The 20,180-nt window shown below is 54.2% G+C and overlaps 1 protein-coding gene across 1 annotated transcript in view; it reads right to left on the bottom strand.

Annotated features, from left to right (window-relative positions):
• Positions 1–1,077: 1,077 nt before the first annotated feature.
• Positions 1,078–20,180, bottom strand: part of Arfgap3 (ADP ribosylation factor GTPase activating protein 3) — a 42,038-nt gene continuing 22,935 nt past the window's right edge. Inside the window, exons 6-16 of the mRNA XM_042698008.1 lie at positions 19,838–19,925; positions 16,906–16,965; positions 16,427–16,473; positions 15,723–15,862; positions 12,067–12,195; positions 10,560–10,679; positions 7,599–7,709; positions 7,115–7,235; positions 6,810–6,903; positions 3,486–3,607; positions 1,078–1,987 (exon numbers count right to left, since the gene is read on the bottom strand). Of these exons, the coding sequence (XP_042553942.1) occupies positions 1,970–1,987; positions 3,486–3,607; positions 6,810–6,903; positions 7,115–7,235; positions 7,599–7,709; positions 10,560–10,679; positions 12,067–12,195; positions 15,723–15,862; positions 16,427–16,473; positions 16,906–16,965; positions 19,838–19,925 (1,050 nt within the window). The 3' untranslated portion in view covers positions 1,078–1,969. The remainder of the gene's footprint in view (positions 1,988–3,485; positions 3,608–6,809; positions 6,904–7,114; positions 7,236–7,598; positions 7,710–10,559; positions 10,680–12,066; positions 12,196–15,722; positions 15,863–16,426; positions 16,474–16,905; positions 16,966–19,837; positions 19,926–20,180) is intronic.

Consider the following 20,180-nt stretch of genomic DNA (forward strand, 5'->3'; position numbering starts at 1 on the left):
CCACCCCGTCCTCCACAGCCCACCCCACCCCCACGGCCCCGCCCCCACAGCCCCACCCCACCCCCACGGCCCCGCCCCCCACAGCCCCCCACAGCCCACCCCACCCCCACAGCCCCGCCCCCACAGCCCACCCCACCCCCACGGGCCCGCCCCCACAGCCCGCCCCACCCCCACGGCCCCACCCCCACAGCCCACCCCACCCCCACGGCCCCCCACAGCCCAGCCCCCCACAGCCCACCCCGCCCCCTACAGCCCCCCACAGCCCGCACCCCCTCCCACAGTCCAGTACCCCATGCTTCCCCTCTCCCTCCGCAGAGCCCGGTCCCCCAAGGCCTGGCCCAACCCAGCCCAGCCAGGCACGGTCCCGCCTGGCCTGCAGCCAGTGAGGCCTGGTGGGTGAGGCCCATGCCACAAGCCCAGGGTGGAGGAGGTCATTCGGACAGGGACCCCTCTCTCCCCGTCAGTGGGGACAGCTCGTGGGAGGGGAGAGCGGTGGAACCCCCATCCCCATGGGCCCCGCCCCACATGGTGTTTCCATGTAGCTGGGGGGCAGGGCAGAGCGTCCAACCTTGGGGAAAGGTAGTGAGCTGAGCCTGAACCGGGCACAGAGCAATAACAAGAGGGAGAGGCAGCGACCCCAGGCCCCAGGGCGCGCGTAAAGCCAGACTGGCAGCTAAGGGAGGCCCTGTCCAGAATGAACCCCAACAGGTGGACCCAGGAATCCCAGCCTCCAGGATTGAGAGAAAACAAATGCCTTGGGTTCTGTTCATGACACGGGTCTCACCACATCTCCCAGACCGGCCTCAGTGTCTCGTTCCTCTGGTCCTAGCCTCCGGGAGTGAGTGCCTACCACACACCACACCCAGCACACCCAGCACACACACACACACACACACACACACACACACACACACACACACACCCAGCACACACACGTGCGCGCGCGCGCACACACACACACACACACACAGCAGCCCTCCCTCCCAGAGGGAGGACACCTGTGCTGTCCCAGCAGGCCCCCCCCACACCTGTCACCATGGCACCTTGGGCCTTCAGAAAAGACCCGCAGGCAACGCAATCTGCTGTGGCTGTTTATTGTACTGACAAGTCTACGAATTTCAGCTTGTAAGAAAAGATTCACAAAATATTCTTTTGAAATCAGGTTTTTCGGTTCATCAAACTTCAAATGTATTTCACTGTGCCGAGCCATCTATTCTAATGCTGTCTAAAACACAGCCAGATGATGTTTTCTTTGCTGATTTGCACCCATCTGGAACTTTCTGAACAGCACGATCGAGCGGGAAAGTGTGACCCGCGCTGCAGGTAGCGTCTGCATTGGCAGGCCGGAGCCTTGGTCTGTTCACCCAGTAACCGATCGACTTCAGCCCCTCACGAGCGCCCGTCTAGCCAACAGCACGGGCTTGTTAAGAGCAACGCCCCGGGCAGCGGGAGCTGGCTTGGCAGATGTGCTTGGCTGCAAAGTGGTCTTGGGTCGGTAGAGTCCATTACAAAGGCTGGCAATGCCCAGCTGGTGGAAATGGCAGTGCGGCCCGCCGGCCGGGCAGCTTTCTGTGTGCGCCTGGAACCCGGGATGGCGGTGGCCTGTGTGGGGTGCACTGCCCGGGGCTAGCCTGGTCTCAGGTGACTCGGGGCCAACGGTCCATGGGGAGCCCTCCCCCCGTGCAGGGGTAAGAGGGGAGCTGGGTCTGAAGATTCTAGGAAAATGAGGCAGAGGTGGGTGCGCACATGCCAGCGGAACAAGCATGGATGGACGGACAGACAGACGGGCGAGAGAACGGCTACATCCAAAATAGGGGTTTCTCCAAGGAAACAGTAAAAGTCAAAAGGGGGCATGTACCATGAGGAGAGGCAGCAGGCCTGGGCTCTGGAGTTGCTGCCAGGGCGCAGCAGGCCGTGAGAAGCAAACGGGCGCGCGAGTTTCTCCAGGGTGGACAGTGTCGATCCAGGATCAGGAGCCATAGCGGTCCTGTGCAGAGAAGCAGAGCTGGGTCACTGTGTGCGTGTACACATGCGCGCTTGCAGGCACGCACGCGTGCACGCGCGCACACACACACACACACACACACACACACACACACACACACACACACACACACACGGTGCCCCTGCCCCATCGCCAGCACTTCCCGGGGGTCCTTGGCTGGGGCAGGGCACAGGTCCTACACCCAAGGCCTGGCGTGGTTCTGGCCCAGGTGAGGGCTGGGAGGGGCTGCGGAGGAGCTGGGAGGGGCTGGGGAGGATGGGGAAGATGAGGCCCCTGCCCAGGGCTGGGGGGAGCAGGTGAGGTGGGAGGTGGAGGAGTGTGTCTGGAACCTCTGTGCCTCCAAATCCCCACTGGGGACATGGGAAGGGGTGGCTGGTAAACGAGGGCGGTGGGCGTCTGTGGCTGGGCAGCGGGGGCGCTACGAATGGGACACTGCTGCAGCCAGACCTCTTGAGGCAGGGGAGGGAGTGGCCCCAGCTTGGGGTGGGGAGGCCTTCTCCCCGCTCCCTGCTTGCCCACCGTTGCCTGGGCCAGGGGCTGCGGGAGCCATCCGAGTCATGAGACGCATGCCCAGAGCCATACGCCACACATTCGTATACAGAATCCTTCTAAAATAATTTGAGGTTAAAACAAAGGTTCCAGAACCCGCCTTCCACATGATCTGACAGGGCCTCATTTGTTAAATACAAGTGGGTCCCATCTACTTCACTGAAAAGATACACACGCTATGCCCAGCCGAGCAGTTCTGTTATAGTCCTTGTAGGTGGCGCTGGGGTTTGAACTCAGGGCCTTGGGCTTGCTAGGCCGGTGTCTGACTGCTCGAGGTAAGTCCCCATCCTTGGGCAGTCACGAAATGACAGAGTGACGTTCTCCACGCCCCCACTGGCAAAGCCTCTGAGCTGAGCCTCTAACTTCCCTCAGGTTCCTAGACCGTGATCCTATTTCTGCCTTCTGCATTAACTGGAGAGGCAGCTATGTACCACCAGGCCCAGTTTATCTGTTGAGATGGGGTGTGGAAAAGTTTTTGTCTTGGTTGGCTTCCAACTATAATCCTCCTGATGTCTGCCTCTTGAGTAGTTAGGATTACAGGTGTGAGCCACCATGTCTGACTTGGAGAGATTTGTATTACGTAGACATGCTGATAGAGTAAGAGAGAAAAGTAGGCTATAAAACTAGGCAGATAGACATGATAGAAAATTGTAATATTTTAAAATAATTTTCTCTTTCAATGGGGTGGGGATTAGGTAATTATGATTATGATTCCAGTACCAAATCTCCTAGAGTTGAACCTTTTAAGCCTATGCCAGGTGTGGTGGTACACACCTGCAATCCCGGACCACAGCCTAGCACTCAGGGGCTGAAGCAGGAGGATCTCGAGTTCGAGGCCAGACTAGGCTACACAGCGAGACACGTGTGCGTCACCAGACTCACTGTGCAGCAAACACAGGGTGCCAGGCAGCAGCACCGAGCGGTCACTGACCTGAATGGACGTCATGACTCCATTAGCGAACACAGACAGCTTTCCGGCAACAGACCGCACGCCCTGCTTGAACTGCGCCATGTCGGGGGCACTGGGCAGCACACTTGAGAGGTTGTAGTTTCCTGTGTATAGAACAGACCACTGCTTGTTCCTTCCCAGGGCCACAGGCCTGGGGGCCGGCACGGAGGATGTCGGCAGCCCCACCCGGAGAGAAAGCAGCAGGGCGGCAGCGGGCTGGGAGGAACCCGCACAGGGTTCGCTGGCTTCCACGGCTCGCGTGGGAAGCAGACACCCACCCCACTGCCTAGTACTGGCCACGGCTCCTGTGCTAGTCAGGCAAGTCTCAGGAGCAGAGAGCGGCTTGTCCATTCATTCACTCACTCCCTCCCTCCCTGGTCAACCACTGAGGGCTTCCCTCCTAGGCCTGGTCAGTCCTGTGCCAGGAGCTCAGGGAAGAGGAGGAACAGGCTTCTGAGTGTTGGAGAGGTGACAGCCTCCCCACGATGGGAGGCAGGAATGTGCAGGGGGCTGAGCAGGCGCAGTGAGGGTGTCCTGGATAGGAGGTCCTGAAGGTGTGTGAGTGGCAGGGCACAGCGTGTTTTAAAGGACTTGAAAGATGCTGGGTGCCATGGCTCACCTCTGTCATCCTAGCTACACGGGAGGCTGAGGGCTGAGGACGTAGTTCAAAGCCAGCCTGGGCAGGAAAGTGCATGAGACTCTCATCTCCAATGAACCACCAAATGCCAGAAGTGAACCGAGTGCCAGTGGCTCACACCTGTATCCTAGCTACTTAGGAGGCTGAGATCTGAGGATTATGGCTTGGAGGCAGCTCAGGTAGGAAAGGTCATGAGACCTAATCTCTAATGCACCACCAGAAAACAAGAAGTGGAGCTGTGACTCAAAGTGGTAGAGTGCTAGTCTTGAGCATAAAAGCTCAGGGATAGTGCCCAGGCCCTGAGTTCAAGCCCCACAGCCAACAAAAATGAAGAAAATAAATAGCTAGAGATGGAGCTGAAGCTCAAATGGTAGCATGTCAGCCTCATGTAGAAAAGCCCAAGGACAGCATCCAGGCCCCGAGTTGAACCCCCTGGGCAGGGACAAAACCAAAAAAACAAAAGCCCTTGAAAGATGCTCTGGGAGGAGGGAGGAGGGAAGAGGGAAGAAGGAGGAGGGAGGAGGGAGGAGGGAGAGGGGCAGCGGCCCTGAAGGAGGGAGGCTGTGCAGAGTCCCCAGGCCTGGCCTGGCTGGGGGGGCGGGGGGGGGGCACCCGGGACAGAGCACAGGGATCTGTGGGGGAGGGGTGCAGCACAACTTCTCAGCACTTCAGAAAATGGATCGCTAATGGAAATTCAGGGGCCAACTTCCTTGAAATGGAGAGGAACCAAGAGAAAAGCACTTGCGCGATGATGAGAGCATTAAACTTAATGGCGAGACCCCAGCGGCTCCTCTGAGCCAGAGAGCAGCCAGGCACTGTGGCGGCGGCGGCGGCGACGACCTCTGTGACCCGGCCCTGCACTGTTGGAGACCCACATGCAGGTGACAATGCCCCCCCACCCCCCACGGAGTGACATGTTCCAGAGACCACAGGCCCCAAGGCGCCCACACTCTGGGCCCACATCCCACTTGGGAGCCCCAAGGCACCAGGCCAGTGACTGTGTGGAGCCTGCGGACCAGGGGTCCCCACGGTGGTCCTGGCACCCCAGAGCAGCAGGCCCGGCCTGGATGCCCAGGATCCACTTTCCTGGAGGAAACGGAGGCTGGTGGGCCAGGGCTTCGCGGTTCCAGCAGTTCTCACGGGGCTGGCTCTGCTCTGTCACTGGGACCCGAATGCTCCTGTCCCCTCCCAGACCATGCAGCCCATGTCCCCGGGCCCACTCCACAGAGTGACCTCAGGCCTGCCGCCGGCGGCGGCCTTATTTCTCCTTCACTTGCTCAAGCGCCTATGGCAGGGACCGGGGGGCGTGGCGAAGGGGGACTGAGTTCAAGGACAAGGCGCACAGGCCGTCCCTCCGCGCCAGCTCTGGCTCGCTGCTGAGATGCCCTCTGAATGCAAAGCAAATATTTACTGAGCGCAGGCAGGCCGCTGCGCTCGCATTTGGGGCACTAATCTCAGACGTGTGTGAGAGGAGGCGCAGCAAGATGGAGCAGGAGGTCCCGTCCCCACCGCCGGCGTCTTGGGGCGATTGTGCCCATGTGCAAAAACTCTAGAGACCAGGCTTTGTCTGGGGCCCACGCGGGGTGGGACGAGCTAGCAGACCTTCCTCTGTGGCCGCACACCTCTGCCACGAAGAGAGGAGAATGAGGCGCTCCCAGGGCCTCCTGTGGGGTTTTTAATGTCCTGGAGGAGCTGCCTGGCCACCCCGGCTCTGGCGAGGTGGCTGAGCGCGGGCATGGGGGTGGTGGGTGGCAGCCCGGCGCTCTGTGCCAGGGGTGAGTCCCAGAGGAAGCTGTTACGACAGAGGCCCGGAGCTGAGAGAGGATGTAAGCTAGGCTCATGCCCGCCCCACCCGACCAACTGACATAGAGCAACAGCCCCCCCCCCCCCCCCGCCTCTGCGCTAGGGAGGCACCTGTCCCCCTCCCTCACCACCGCCCACCTGCCGGCCACTCCCACACCCACCACAGCCAGCAGGGCCCAGGTGTGCGAGGGCCACGCTGGGGCCTGCCACACCCAGCACACTTGGGGAAGCCCGACGCTTGGCCACCGCATGACCTTCTGTGTTGGGGACATTGTCACTGGAAGGCCACGTGGCCACCCACAGTGTCAGTCCATGCAGAAAAAAACGCACAGCCTTCCTCCCACAAAGCCAGCTCCCCCAGAGCAGAAAACAAGGGTGCAGATGGCACCACGCATGGGTGCCAGGCTTCCCCTCTGAAAGGATGACCTCAGGATGTGCACAGGTCAGTCCCAGGCTGCCTGCCTAGCCAGTCCCCGCCCCCAGTGACCAGCACCACGTCCACTTGCGTGTCCTTCCTGCGACCGCCTGCTCCGCATGCCGCTTCCCCCGCAGGTCATGCGAGGCCTCCGCGGCCCCGGCTGCGTGCCCAGTGCTGAGCAGCGGCACCTGACCCTGAGTCTCATCAATCCTCACCGCATGTGCCAACCGCCTACTTGACAGGCCCCTGGCAGCAAGGCCACAGCGTGCCGAACAACGCTCACCCCGACACCACCTGATGGGCAGGCCACAGGGCGCTTCCCCACCCCACCCCACCCTGCCCCACAAGTGACCACGGCTCTTTCTGGCTCACATGGGAGACAAGGTGGGATGAGGATTGCTTGAGCAGTTCAGGCCAGCAGACGTGGAAGCCTCGGGCGTCAGCTCACCTGTCGCCTGCTTCCTCTGCTCGTCCTCGAACAGATCGGCTGAGCTGATGGAGGAGCTGGCCGACAGCCTCTCCAGCCGGGCCCTGGTCTCGTACTAGGAAGACAGGGGAGGGGAGCATTAGGACGCAGCCCCGGAGCAGAGGCGCCAGCAGAGGCCCTATCTCTCCCAGTGGCCTGCCAGATGGGGCTCCCAGGCACAGCTGACAGACCAATGCAGGTCGCCACTGTCTGCCTGGTGGTGGTGCAGTGCGGGCAGGGCTCCTTCCTGCTTCTGGGACTCCCCCCGGGAACGCTCCGGCCCTTACGTCAGTCTGGGCTTGTCTTCCGAAGTACATGTCTGAGGAGATGGCCTTGGCATTGCCGAACTTCTTCTGGGCCTCATCTGTGTGGTGGGCGGGCTCGGGCTCGGGCTTCCGGCGGGCAGGTCTGCAGCGGGCACATCCACAGCCGGCTCAGCTCGTGGCCAGCAAAGGCCCTTCTCATTCCTACTTTATTATTTTTGGGCAGCGCTGGGGATTGAACTCAGGGCCTAACCCCTGGTAGGCAGGGGTGTGCAAGCAGCACCTTCAAATGGGGCAAAGTTCTGGTGCAGGGCACCCCAACCTGTGGACCCCCAGGAAAGAGGACTCTGGGTTCCCTGAGGGGTGCACCATCAGTGTGGCTCCCGCGAGTCCAAAGGATGCTCTTGAAGCAGAGCATGTGGCCGAGCCCCACGAAGCCAGCCTGTGCCACGGCCGGGCGCTGCCCAGACCCGGCTGCCTCCCCGCACCAGCCTGCAGCCAGACATACCTGTCTGCAGAGCCTGCGCTTTTCACGGCCACCTCAGGCTCTCGGCTGCTCTCTCTCTTCCAGTAGGAGTCCGTCCTGTCATCCCAGCTAGAAAAGGGCTCATCGAAGTACCTATGGGGACAGAAGGGGCGGCGGCTCAGGAGGGCCTCACAGGGGCCTGTTTCCAGGTCTGGGGACCACACGTCACTCCCTCCGGAAGTGACTAGATGTGGCCAACGCACAGACGCAGACCGGGTCCACGTCACTTCTAAGGTACTCACTGTTTTCCTGTTTTTTTTTTTTGTGCCAGTCCTGGGGCTTGAACTCAGGGCCTAAGTGCTGTCCCCGAGCTTCTTTTGATCAAGGCTAGCTCTTTACCACTTGAGCCACAGCATCACTTCCAGCTTTTTCTGTGTATGTAGTACTGAGGAATCAAATCTAGGGCTTCATGCATGCTACGCAAGCACTCTACCACTAAGACACATTCACACCCAGATCTCAGCCTCCTGAGTAGCTAGAATTACAGGCGTGAGCCACCGGCGCCTGGTTGGCAAAGACCTTTCTTTTTTTTTTGGTCTGGTCATGGGGCCTGAACTCTGGGCCTGGGCGCTGTCCCTCAGCTCTTCAGCTCAAGGCCAGCACTCTACCACTTGAGCCACAGCGCCACTTCCGGCTTTTTCTTTTTGCTTATGTGGTGCTGAGGAATCGAACCCAGGGCCTCATGCATGCAAGGCAAGCGCTCTACCACTGAGCCACCTTCCCAGCCCCTGGCAAAGACCTTTCTAATGGCTGCTCAACCCGACCTGCCCTCTCTTTGAGGCTCCAGGAGAAGTTGTTTTCCACATGCTGCAGCCGGAAAGTCCGGGTGCCACAAGGGGAACCCCGGAGACTCTAAACAATCACCCTCGAGGAGCTGACTTTCTCTGCTGTGTGCAGGGTGATGTGCGTCAGGTGGCTGGCTGACCTGCGCACAGCGCGGCTGCCCCGCAGGTCACACGCGTGGCTCTCCAAGTTGCTGGGAGTCATAATCACTTTCTCCCTGAGTGCAGCCTGCACCAAGGACGGGCTCTGTGCTCCTCAGCCCCGCCTGGAGGCTGTTGGCCAGCACCTGCCACCGGAGGCCCTGCCTCTGGGTTCCTCTCAACTCTGAGATCTGGTACTTAGAACTCTGTGGATTTGGGCTGGGAAGGTGCCTCAGTGGTAGAGTGCTTGCCTTGTATGCATGAGGCCCTGGGTTCGATTCCTCAGCACCACATAAGCAGAAAAAACCAGAAGTGGTGCTATGGCTCAAGTGGTAGAGCGCTAGCCTTGAGCTGAAGAGCTGAGGGACAGCGCCCAGGCCCAGAGTTCAGGCCCCATGACCAACAACAACAACAAAAGAACTCTGGATTTAACATCACTTTAGCATCACAGAATTCAGAGTTCTCACGGGATGGATGGGAGCAGCACTGGCTAGCTAACTGCTGGGCTCTCCAGTGTTCCGGGGAGACAGGAAGCCATCTGCCTGGGTCTTCCCTGTCTGCTGCACTCACCAGGGCTCATCCACAGGGCAGGACGCACCTACAGCAGGGCAACCAGTGGGGTCACACAGCCGTCCAGCCAGGCCTGCGCTGCCCCTCCCCACCTCCCAAGGATGAGACTGGGCCCTGGGCCCGTCTCTCCTCAGGTCTCCCCTCGCTTCCCACTGCCAACTGTCACTGCCATCCTATGTTTTGGTTTCTAGATCCCAGACTCCAATGCCTTTTCTCCCATGAGCCCCCTGCTGCATGCTCACTCCACCCTGAAAACATCTGCGCCTCCAAGTGTGTGCAGAGCCCTAGCCTGCCAGGACACATGGCTGCTTGCGTTGCTGCTGGGGGCACGGGAGGCTTGCAGGGCCGCGTGCCGGGAAGTCAGCCTGTCACTCTATTGTTTACACCCTGGAACAATGGAGCTCAGCAGAAAACCAGACCAGTGGATGGACAAAATAGCACTCTCCATAATTCATAATCTGCAAGTTCTAATGGCTGATGAATAATTTGGAAGCAATAAGAGCGCTCTGTGGCACTAACTGGCTGGCTTTCAGAGTCTGTTGAGGTCCTTTCAAAGGACCTGCCCATGCTCTGCTCTGTTGACAGCGGTCACCAATCAAGGACACTGAGAGGTGTTTGGTCTCAAGTCACCAGCACAGGACAACCTGGTCCACATCAACAAAGCACTTGTTCCCAGGTGGCCAAGTAAACAGCTGTCTCCACGGCAACAAGGCCTTAGAATTCTTGCTGGACCTACAGGGCCATATAAGGCCCAGAAGGAGTCCCAGGAGGGAGTAACCAGCGAGGTTCACTCACAGAGAGGTGGTCAGCCTGAAGCCCCTCAATGACAAAGACAAAAGCAAGCCTGCGACCCTTGGGGAGGGACTACTCTCTCCCTCCACTGCCCGCTGCAGGCATTGGGTGGAGCCAGCAGCAGTGGAGCGGAGCCTTTTCCTGTGACCCAGGGCTGGCTGGCTGGCTCCCTCCTCCCTCCTTCCCTCCCTTGGGGCTTCCTTCTGAAATGACTCAACATGCGGTTTCCAAATCCAATTACAACTGAATTTTATCTGGTATACAGTGTACTGAAATCTTTTTAAAGCACATGATTGGAAATAAGCCCTATTAACGGAAACCGTGCCTTACACAGGGTATCAAAGGCAGGTAAAAATGACAGTGTGCAAGTCACGAAGGCACACTCAATTGGTAAGTTTTTTTTTTTTTTTTGGTAGAATACCAGGACTTAAAATAAATGGAGATAAATTTAGGGCAAACGTCAACGACAATATTCTTTGTATAGTTCCTTACATACAAGCTTTGATAGGAAAAGAAATAACTTCCTAACTAGGTTTTAGCTGACACATGTTTGTGTGTCCTGTTCCTGCAATGTATCATTAGAAGGCTGCGTGGCCTCCGGGCAGCTCTGGGCTCTGAGCTGCAGGCGCCGGCGCCTGGCGGGAAGTGTTCACAATACCTGGAGCTCGAGGTAAAGTATGACTCGTCGTCTTCGTGGTACTTCTTCCTTGGTTTTGCCAGGGTAGGAGACTCCTGCTCTATGATCTGCATATCTGATGTCACGGAGTGTGAAACACCGCTTGAGAAAATACAACAGGAAAAGTTATACGTACATATAGTTCAGATACTTTCTTTTTGGAAGTACTAGGGGTTGATATCACACTTGCTAGGCAGGTGCTCTACTACTTGAGCAAATTTCCTCTCCCTTTTTCCTTTTTTTTTTTTGTCAGTCGTGGGGCTTGAACTCTGGGCCTGGGCGCTGTCCCTCAGCTCTTCAGCTCAAGGCTAGCGCTCTACCACTTGAGCCACAGCGCCACTTCCAGCTTTTTCTGCTTATGTGGTGCTGAGGAATCAAACCCAGGGCCTCATGCATGCAAGGCAAGCGCTCTACCACTGAGCCACCTTCCCAGCCCCTCCCTTTTTACTTTTAATTATTCTCTTTGTGTCTAAATCCAGGCCAATGTGGACTGTGATCCTCCCACTTACTCTTCATGCATACCTGAGATGACAGATATGCACTACCTTGTCCAATTACTAGTTGAGATGGGGTCTTGCTTTTTGCCCCGGCTGGCCTTGCCTGTAATCCTCCCAATCTCCACCTCTCAAGTAGCTAGGATTACAAGCATGAGCCACCACACTCAGCTACGTTTACTGTTGTTGTTGGCCACAGCACCACTTTCAGTTTTCTGGTGGTTAATTGGAAATAAGAGTCTCAAGGACTTTCTTGCCCTGATGGGCTTTGAACTGTGATTCTCAGATCTCAGCCTTCTGAGTAGCTAGGATTATGGGTGTGAGCTGCTAGTGCCTAGTTTTCAGCTAATATTTTTTATCTTTATAAATGATACAAATGAATATTTTAAGCTATATTCTGAACAAAGATAAATATGAGCAACAGGGCTGGGAAGGTGGCTCAGTGGTAGAGTGCTTGCCTTGCATGCCTGAGGCCCTGGGTTCGATTCCCCAGCACCACATAAGCAAAAGGAAAAAAGCCGGAAGTGGCGCTGTGGCTCAAGTGGTAGAGCGCTAGCCTTGAGCTGAAGAGCTGAGGGACAGCGCCCAGGCCCAGATTCAGGCCCTACGACTGGCGCCCCCCCCCCCCCAAAAAAAAAGCAACAATGAAAGTGTGTGTGTGTGTGTGTGTGTGTGTGTGTGTGTGTGTGTGAAAGCTCTGAGGAGATGGGATCTCTGGGGGGGAGGGGTGGCTCCACGGACTCGGCACACACTGGATGCTCCTGGCACTGCCGGGAGCGGGTTTAATGGAGCTGTGCCCTGTTCCCTGTCTCAGAACCTCGTTAGTGGTTTGTCATGCTCCATGGAGTGCCAGAGAAGCGGGAGCAGCTGGGAAGGGACTGGAACCCAGGCCACCCGCCAAAGCTGAGCAAGCTCAGCCCAGTGTGATGCAGTCACGCTCAGCACTCAGGGCCTGCGTCACACTCTGTGCTGGAGGGGAAGGCGGTCTCACATACCCTCTGCAGGCCCCAAAGCCCATGCCAAGCCGCTCTGCCTCCGCCTGGCTTCGACCACTCACGCCGGGCTTCATGTCTTTCTTCATGTGAAGCTCAAGATCCTTGTAGGCTAATCGTAAGGACGACACACTGCCAGGAAGAACAAACACTCCTTCAGTGAGTGCAAAGCCAAACCACGGGTCTTTCCACAATTACCAGTTAAGAAGGCAAGTTGGCTGTGTGTCTATGTGTGTGTTGGTCCTAGGGCCTGAACTCAGGGCCTAGGCATTGTCCCTGAGCTTTTTCACTCAAGCCTGTGCTCTACCACTTGAGCCACACCATCACTTCTAGCTTTTATGTAGTTAATTAAAGATAAGAGTCTCATGGATTTTTCCTGCTGGGGCTGGCTATGAACCATGATCCTCAGATCTCAGCCTCCTGAGTAGCTAGATTACAGATGTGAGCCACTGACATCCCCTTTTTTTTTTTTTTGTTGGTGGTGGGGTCTGAACTTTGGGCCTGGGCGCTGTCGCTCAGCTCTTCAGCTCAAGGCTAGCGCTCCACCGTTTGAGCTTCCGGTTTTTTTCTGTTTATGTGGTGCTGAGGAATAGAACCCAGGGCCTCATGCATGCAAGGTAAGCACTTTACCACTGAGCCACCTTCCCAGCCCCATCCCTCCATTTTTTTTTTTTTAAAAGGTATCTTTTTGAGCAGATGCTCCAGGAAACGGAAATGACTTTTCAGCCTCTTTGTGGAGGCTGCTCTTCAAACTGAGCTCTGAGGAGCTTTCACTGTCTGATATTCTAATGTCTGCCTCAATGCCTCCCCTTCAGAACAGTGGCGGTGGATGGTGACTGCTGCCCGGATGGCAGAGGCGGCTCGGCCATGCTGCCGTGCTGTGATAGAGGATGAATACACTTACTCAGCAGACACCAGCACCACCAGCCCTGTACCGACCTGCTCACCAAACACCTGCACAGACAGTGCACTGAAGGCATCAAAAGATACAGAGATGGGGCTGGGCGCAGCTCAGCGGAACTGGCCGTGCAGTAGGTGCAAGCCCTGAGTTTGATCCCCAGGACCACCAAGAAATAAAAATAACCTTGACAAAAGATAGCTGCTCATACTTTTCTAAATACGCAACACATACTTAATTTTTTTCCACAAAGCAAACTGCCTCTATTGACATTAACAGTAGTATCACATCCTATCAGGAAGCAGCAAAAGAATTTTGGTGTCTTGACAAGTGATAAGCCTACCTTGTGTTTGTAAGTTATCATCCATTTCACAAAAATCATGAAAAATGTCATGAGTTCCTCATAAGAGACATGGAAAACTGCAGCAGTAATGCAAACGTGTGCTGTCCTGGGAGTGACAAGGGATGTCTCCCGAGGAAACCTGTGAGTCTTGCTTTCCTGCTAACTGACAGAGCGGATTCCTTTGGTCTGCTTTAACCCGGCAGATTTTTTTTTCTTTTATATGATTATTATCACAGAACAGATTAGGACTATCTTCTTCCTTAGCGTATAAATAGTTCAAGTTTAATTATTGACAGGCAATAGGATTTTGGCATTCTCTAAGAGCACAAACAGAATGAACACACTCTACTGGTAAGATGCGACATGAGGCCAGCCGGCACTCCTAGAAGCCCCTGCTCTCACACCAGAGATCCTCCCCATCCCCCCAAGAAACTGCCAGAAGGCTTGTGTCAGGGAACTGCTCTGAAGCGTTAGTTTCCTACTCTGTTGCTGCTCTGGTTTCTGGACCGTTCTTTCACAGCTACGAAAACCTTAACTTGCAGAGCAAGCTGTCCCTGGGAAGGGCAAGACAGCATGCTGCTCCTGGTTAGCCCAACATAGGTCTGGGACAGAGAGGTGAGCTGAGCATGGGATGCAGGCCCAGGCCTCAGGGTCCTGAACAGGGCCCAAGGAAGCTGCCAGATTAGCTCCAAAGTCAGATCCCACCATCCCTCAGCAGCACCTCTGCTTTTGTGGTGTATTAGACACCTGAAGAAGGGGGCGGTGTGGCTCCCAGCCTGAGGACGCTGCCAATCCAGGCCTTTCTGCTTCTCTAGCCTCCTCCCCACTGCGGGAAGAGAACCTCCCTGGCTGGCCCATCCCCCGTTCCTCCCGCTGTAGGGAGGCAGTAGCCGTCCTGCCCGCCCTGCGACCCTCAAGCTCTTCTCAGGCTTCTGATTTTACACTCCAGCTGAAGTGTGTCAGAGCCTACTCCCAAGCAGTGAACCTGCCCCTTTGTCTGGGCAGGAAACTTCTGGGTAAGAGATCAAGTCCATGGCATCTCCATGTGCATGGCTCAGTGCTGCCCCCGGTGTCCTGAAGGAGAAATAACCACCTATTTCCCACATCAGTGCTGGCTTTTCCTGTTAAGTCCACCAGCAAGCTGGCAGGGCAAATAGATGGAACAACTGTTGCCTATTGAGACCCTCCTACCTGCTGCTGGAGGCACAGTAATAGCCATTAACCAAGCTACGCTTAAAACCAACCTCGGAAGGTAGCTGCATTTGTTAACAGTACATAAAGCAGCTAAAATATGCATGAAAATAAGAAAAAAACCACCAAAAAATAGCCACTGGTGGCAGTGGAGCTCCTCTTGTTCCTCCCCCTCCTCCCCTTCCTCCTCCTCTGTTGGCATGGACTGGCCTGTTCTGGACACTCCCTACAGATGAGAGAGTGTGCCAGTCCTGAGGCTTGAATTCATGATCTGGGCACTGTCCCTCAGCTTCTTTTACTCAAGGCTGACGGCTCTACTTCTCTCTGGTGGGTAACTGGATGTAGGTGTCTCGTGGCCTTTCCTGTCCTAACTGGTTTGGGAATGCAATCCTAAGACCCTAGCCTCCTGGGTAGGTGGGCTGCAGGTGTGAGCACCAGTGCCTGGCTCGCTCCTCCAGGGCACACGCTGTGGCATGGCGCCGCTTATTATTATTCTCGTATTGGGGTGGAAATGGGCCTAGTGAGGGTTAAGTACTGGTCCTGTCAAAGCTACAACCCAGTTTTAGGTTTGACTTTCTGAAGGACAGTCAGGGTTTTCTTTCCCCTTCCTTCCTTCCTTCCTTCCTTCCTTCCTTCCTTCCTTCTTCCTTCCTTCCTTCCTTCCTTCCTTCCTTTCTATCTTCCTTCCTTCCTTTCTTCCTTCCTTCCCAGTCCTAGGGCTTGAACCTAGGACCTGGGCACTGTCTCGAGCCTCTTTGTGCTTAAGGATAGTGCTGTACCACAGCACCATCTCCAGCTTTTTCTGGGTAGTTTACTGGAGAGGACAGTCTCACGGACTTTCTTCCCAGGTGACTTCTAACCACAATCCTCAGATCTCAGCTTCCTGAGTAGGTAGGATTACCGATGTGAACCACCAGTGCCTGGCTCGCCTGGTCTTTTTGTCTCTGGCTACCGTCGCTGGACTGAAGCTGTTGTGTGGTTTGGATTTGCATCTTCCCAGGCCACCCATGCCCAGCACCTTCCATCCTCTCTGGCCCTCACTGCTCCCAGAAGGCCCTGCAGCTACTTCCTTGGCCACGGGTGCCACCCTCCTGACCTCCAGGCCGGTGATGGAGACTTTCACGCAAGGACACTCTGGCTCACTCTCCACATGTTCCCTTGGAAGCATCCAGAAAGCCAGTCCAGGGCTGCTGAATGACAGTTGTGCTGTGAGGGGGCTGCACTTACACAGACTCCTCCTTTGGCGCTGCCCTGGCCTGGTCTTCCGGCTCCTTCATCTTATCCACAGCCTGGGCTTGCTTCTCGATCTCAGTAAAGCTGCTGTTCGCCAGTTTTTGGGCTCCTAGGCTTCCCTTTTTGGCCCCAAGCTGGAACACATAGAAGAGTGTTTAATGCCCTTGAAAACCCTGGAAACTGCAGGGAACAAATGCTGGTCCCTGCACCACCCACCCTGGGATGCTAACATTTGTCCCCCGCTTCATCCGAGGCTGAGGCTGGCATGGCCAGGCCCTTGCAGCTCAGGCTATCAAGCAGGGTGGCTAGACCACACAGCAGGAAGTCTGGCCTGGCCCCCAGTTCCACGGAACAGCATGTCAGTGCATCCCTGCAGACAGGATGGTTCTCCACCTAGCACCCCTCCCGTCCCCTCAGCCTGGAGCTGCGTTCACACATAGCAGGGCAACTCCTAGGTCTCCATTTTTGTTTTTTTCTTTAAATATTTTGTCAGAGACGCAGGAATGTCAACTAGACATTCTAGAAAATATCTGTGTGACAGCCACTTCACTGAGTAAAATACAGCTGTCCAAGCCACACTTATTATACTATATCTTAACTTATATAATTAAAAATCAAAGATGACCCTCTCAAGGACCAAGTGGCTGTCTAGTTCTGAGCCGACCGAGTGCTTATTCTACAGATAGCATAGTACTCACTCCTCGTTTGGCTGGATTGGGTTTCTTCTTGATGATCGATGACACTTCTGCCAAAAGGAGAACCTGAAGTCAGAGCAGCAGAAGGCAAGCACCACGGTTCTCCTGCAGGGACTGCAAACGCTAGCTAGATGCGCAGCAGTGGCTGCTTTAACGCATAAAGTGTAACATGTGCAGATTTAAAAGTACAATTCCCTGATAATGACGTCGTAAGCCCAGAGAGAGAAGCAAGTGGCAAGTTTGTGGCTGCGTAGTGAGGCAGGACGCTGAGCTGCTTATCTCAGGCGTCCGGATGAAGCAAGAGCAGCCAGCAGCAGCAGACAGTGGCTAAGGCACCACACAGGACCTGAGTTCAAGCCCTAGGACGGGCACACATACACCCGAGAGCTGAGACACCAAGACAAATGCAAAATCAGAAATCTTTTTTTTTTTCCTTATTGACTCTTACCCTACAGGTCAGACAATGGCGCTCAGCCTATTACCTAGAGCAGCCTTCCCTGGGGCGTTGAGGCCTTCCACACTTGGTCCTTGCTCTGGAATACCTGGAAACGCAACACACTGACATTAATGCAGAAAGCATACGCCCCGAACCTGCTCTGGAGTGTGTGAGCCTCGGCCGACCGTTCAGCCTCCATCTCACCCATCCAGTTTTACCTGCCAGCACCTTTCTTTCTAGCTCTATATTCTACTCATTGCTATTATTTTTGTGGTGCCACTTCACACACATATATATTTTTTTTGGAGATAGGATCTCAACATGAAGCCCAGGCTGACTGAATTTGTGATCTTCCTGCTCAGCTTCCCTGGTGCTGGGATTATAGGCATATGCTGCCATGCCCAGTTGAAAAGCACAATTGGCAACTGTAGCCACCCTACTATACTATAGAACATTAGAAGTGATTTCTCCTCTTTGACACATACATGCATCTATTAGCCATATTCTCTATATCCCCTTCCCCAATCAGGAGAAATTTAATCTAAAATACAATAAAACAGGGATTTGAACTCTTGATCTGAAGCTTTCACTCTCAACTGACACTCTACCACCTAAGCCATGGTTCCAACCCCTGGAATGATTTTTTCCCCCAGTGGTTTTGAAGAATAAAAGGGCTAGCAATCTCTTTAACAGATATTACTGTTCAGAGTTCTAACTTGTGCTCAGGCATTTTACACTTTCCTTTTCCCCCCAAGTCAACACTTGGAAATACCATACTGCTAGGTACAAGGATGCAGAGAGCTAAGAAATGTGTCCTGTTGGCTGGCACCGGTGGCTCATGTCTGTTTTTTTTTTTTTTTTTTTTTGGTGCTCTTCAGCTCAAGGCTAGTGCTCTACCACTTGAGCCACAGCGCCACTTCCGGTTTTTTCTTTTTTGCTTATGAGGAATCGAACCCACAGCCTCATGCATGCAAGGTAAGCGCTCTACCACTGAGCCACCTTCCCAGCCCGGTGGCTCATGTCTGTAATCCTACTCAGGAGGCTGAGATCTGAGGATCACAGTTCAAAGCCAGCCCAGGCAGGGAAATCTGTGAGACTTTTTTTTTTTTTTTTTTTTTTCCGGTTGTGGGGCTTGAACTCTGGGCCTGGGTGCTATCCCTCAGCTCTTCAACTCAAGGCGAGCACTCTATCACTTGAGCTACAGCACCACTTCTGGTTTTCTAGTGGTTTATTGGAGATAGGAGTCTCATGGTCTTTCCTGGCTGGGCTGGCTTTGAACCGAGATCCTCAGATCTCAACCTCCTGAGTAGCTAGGATTACAGGTGTGAGCCATCAGTGCCTGGCTTCTGTGAGACTCTTATCTCCAATTAACCACCCAAAAACCAAAGTGGTGCTGAGGTTCAAATGGTAGAGCACTAGCCTTGAGCTGAAGAGCCCCACAACCGACAAGAAAAAAAAAAAAGTGTCCTGTTTTCTAGTCCACTTAAAACACTATCCTGGTTATGAGGCAGAGTAAGGCTTCATTTCAAAGACATCTGTTATTTTAATGTTTACTTTTAAAATGGCTAAATCAGGAGCTGGTGGCTCACATCTGTAATCCTAGCTACTCAGAAGCCTGAGACCTGAGGATCACAGCTTAATGCCAGCTTGGGCTGGCTTATTTCCAATTAATCACCAAAAAGCTGGAAGTGGAGAGCTCAAGTGGTAGGGCACCAATCCTGAGCAGAAAAGATGAGGGCCAGCACCCAGGCCTTGAGTTCAAGCCCCAGGACTGGCATACACACAGACACACAGACACAGACACAGACAGACATAGACATACACACACACACATACACACACAAACATACGCCTCCATTTCTTTTCCTTCTCTCCTGAAAAATCTTTGTCTTCCAAGATGGCTTCATCTCATTAAGAGGACTGATAACAGTACAGCCTTTTGCTGGTCAATTAAAGAAGCTCTCAGATTTGTCTGCCCTGACTGGCCTCAAAACTCAATTCTGAGGGCTGGGAAGATGGCTCAGTGGTAGAGCGCTTGCCTTGCATGCCTGAGGCCCTGGGTTCGATTCCTCAGCACCACATAAGCAAAAAGAAAAAAGCCGAAAGTGGCGCTGTGGCTCAAGTGATAGAATGGTAGCCTTGAGCTGAAAAGCTGAGGGACAGCGCCCAGGCCCAGAGTTCAGGCCCCAGGACCAGACCCAAAAAACAAACAAACAAACAAACAAACAAACAAGCAAAAACTCAATTCTGAGATCTCAACTTCCTGAGTAGCTAGGATTATGGGGGGAAACATTATGTTTTTGTTCTTAATTTAAGTGATGTGTAACATGCCAGCAATTGAGATAAGTCACTAGGTGTCAAGTACTTATATAATCATTTTCTAATTATTAAAGTAACATATACTCTTGATAAAATCCAGACATTTTAACAGTGTGTTGAGCAGAAATAGACTCTTCAGTCATTTTACTCTGTTTTGACCAGTTTAGAGTGTGCCTTCCAAAATGTCATTTTTTTTAACAAATATGAGCTCATATGTTCAGCCATGTCCAGTCATCTTTACTATCTATCCTAGATATTTCTTCCCTCCAACACATAAAAGTTGATTAATATCATTTTTGTTTTTGGTGTATACTGGGCTGAGGCTTCCCTCCAACACACAGAAGTCGGTATTACATCTTTGTTTTTGGCGTGTGTGTGGGCACTGAGGCTTATGCTCAGGGCATCACACCTTCACATGGATTTTTCCGCTCAGGGATGGTGCTCTCCTACTTGAGCCCCACTTCCACCTCTGGCTTTTTATTGGTTATCTGGAGACAAGAGTGTGTTGGGTTTGTCTGTCTGTGTGGAATCAAGTGAGATCCTCACGTCTCAGCTTAACAAGCTGGCGTCACAGATGTGCCCACTGACATCTTCATTTGTGGTAGTTTCACAGCATGCCACCAAACTGCAGAGCAGTTACAAGAGACATCATGGGCTACCTTCGTTCCTCTCTGCTTTGGCTTCCACAGCCCGTGGTGTTAAAGGAAATGGCTCTGGCGGTGCTGGCACGTGCATTTCACCACTCACCTGCAACAAGTTTGGAAAAGTCGTTAGCAGACAAAGCAAGATGACCATCATCAAAACACATAGGGGCTGGATGTAGAGATCAAGAACACTGTGGTTCAAGACCAGCCTAGGCAAAAAGTTAGTAAGGTCTCGTCTCATTGAAGATGCTGGAGGTGGCAAGTCATACCTGTAATCCCAGCTCAGAGGGAGGTGAAAGGAGGATTGTGGTCCAGGGCTGGCTGGGGAAACAGTATGAGACTTTGTTTGAAAAATAAC

Source organism: Dipodomys spectabilis, unplaced genomic scaffold, assembly GCF_019054845.1.
Source record: "Dipodomys spectabilis isolate Male_0828 unplaced genomic scaffold, ASM1905484v1 ptg000230l, whole genome shotgun sequence".
Classification (NCBI taxonomy): Eukaryota; Metazoa; Chordata; class Mammalia; order Rodentia; family Heteromyidae; genus Dipodomys; species Dipodomys spectabilis.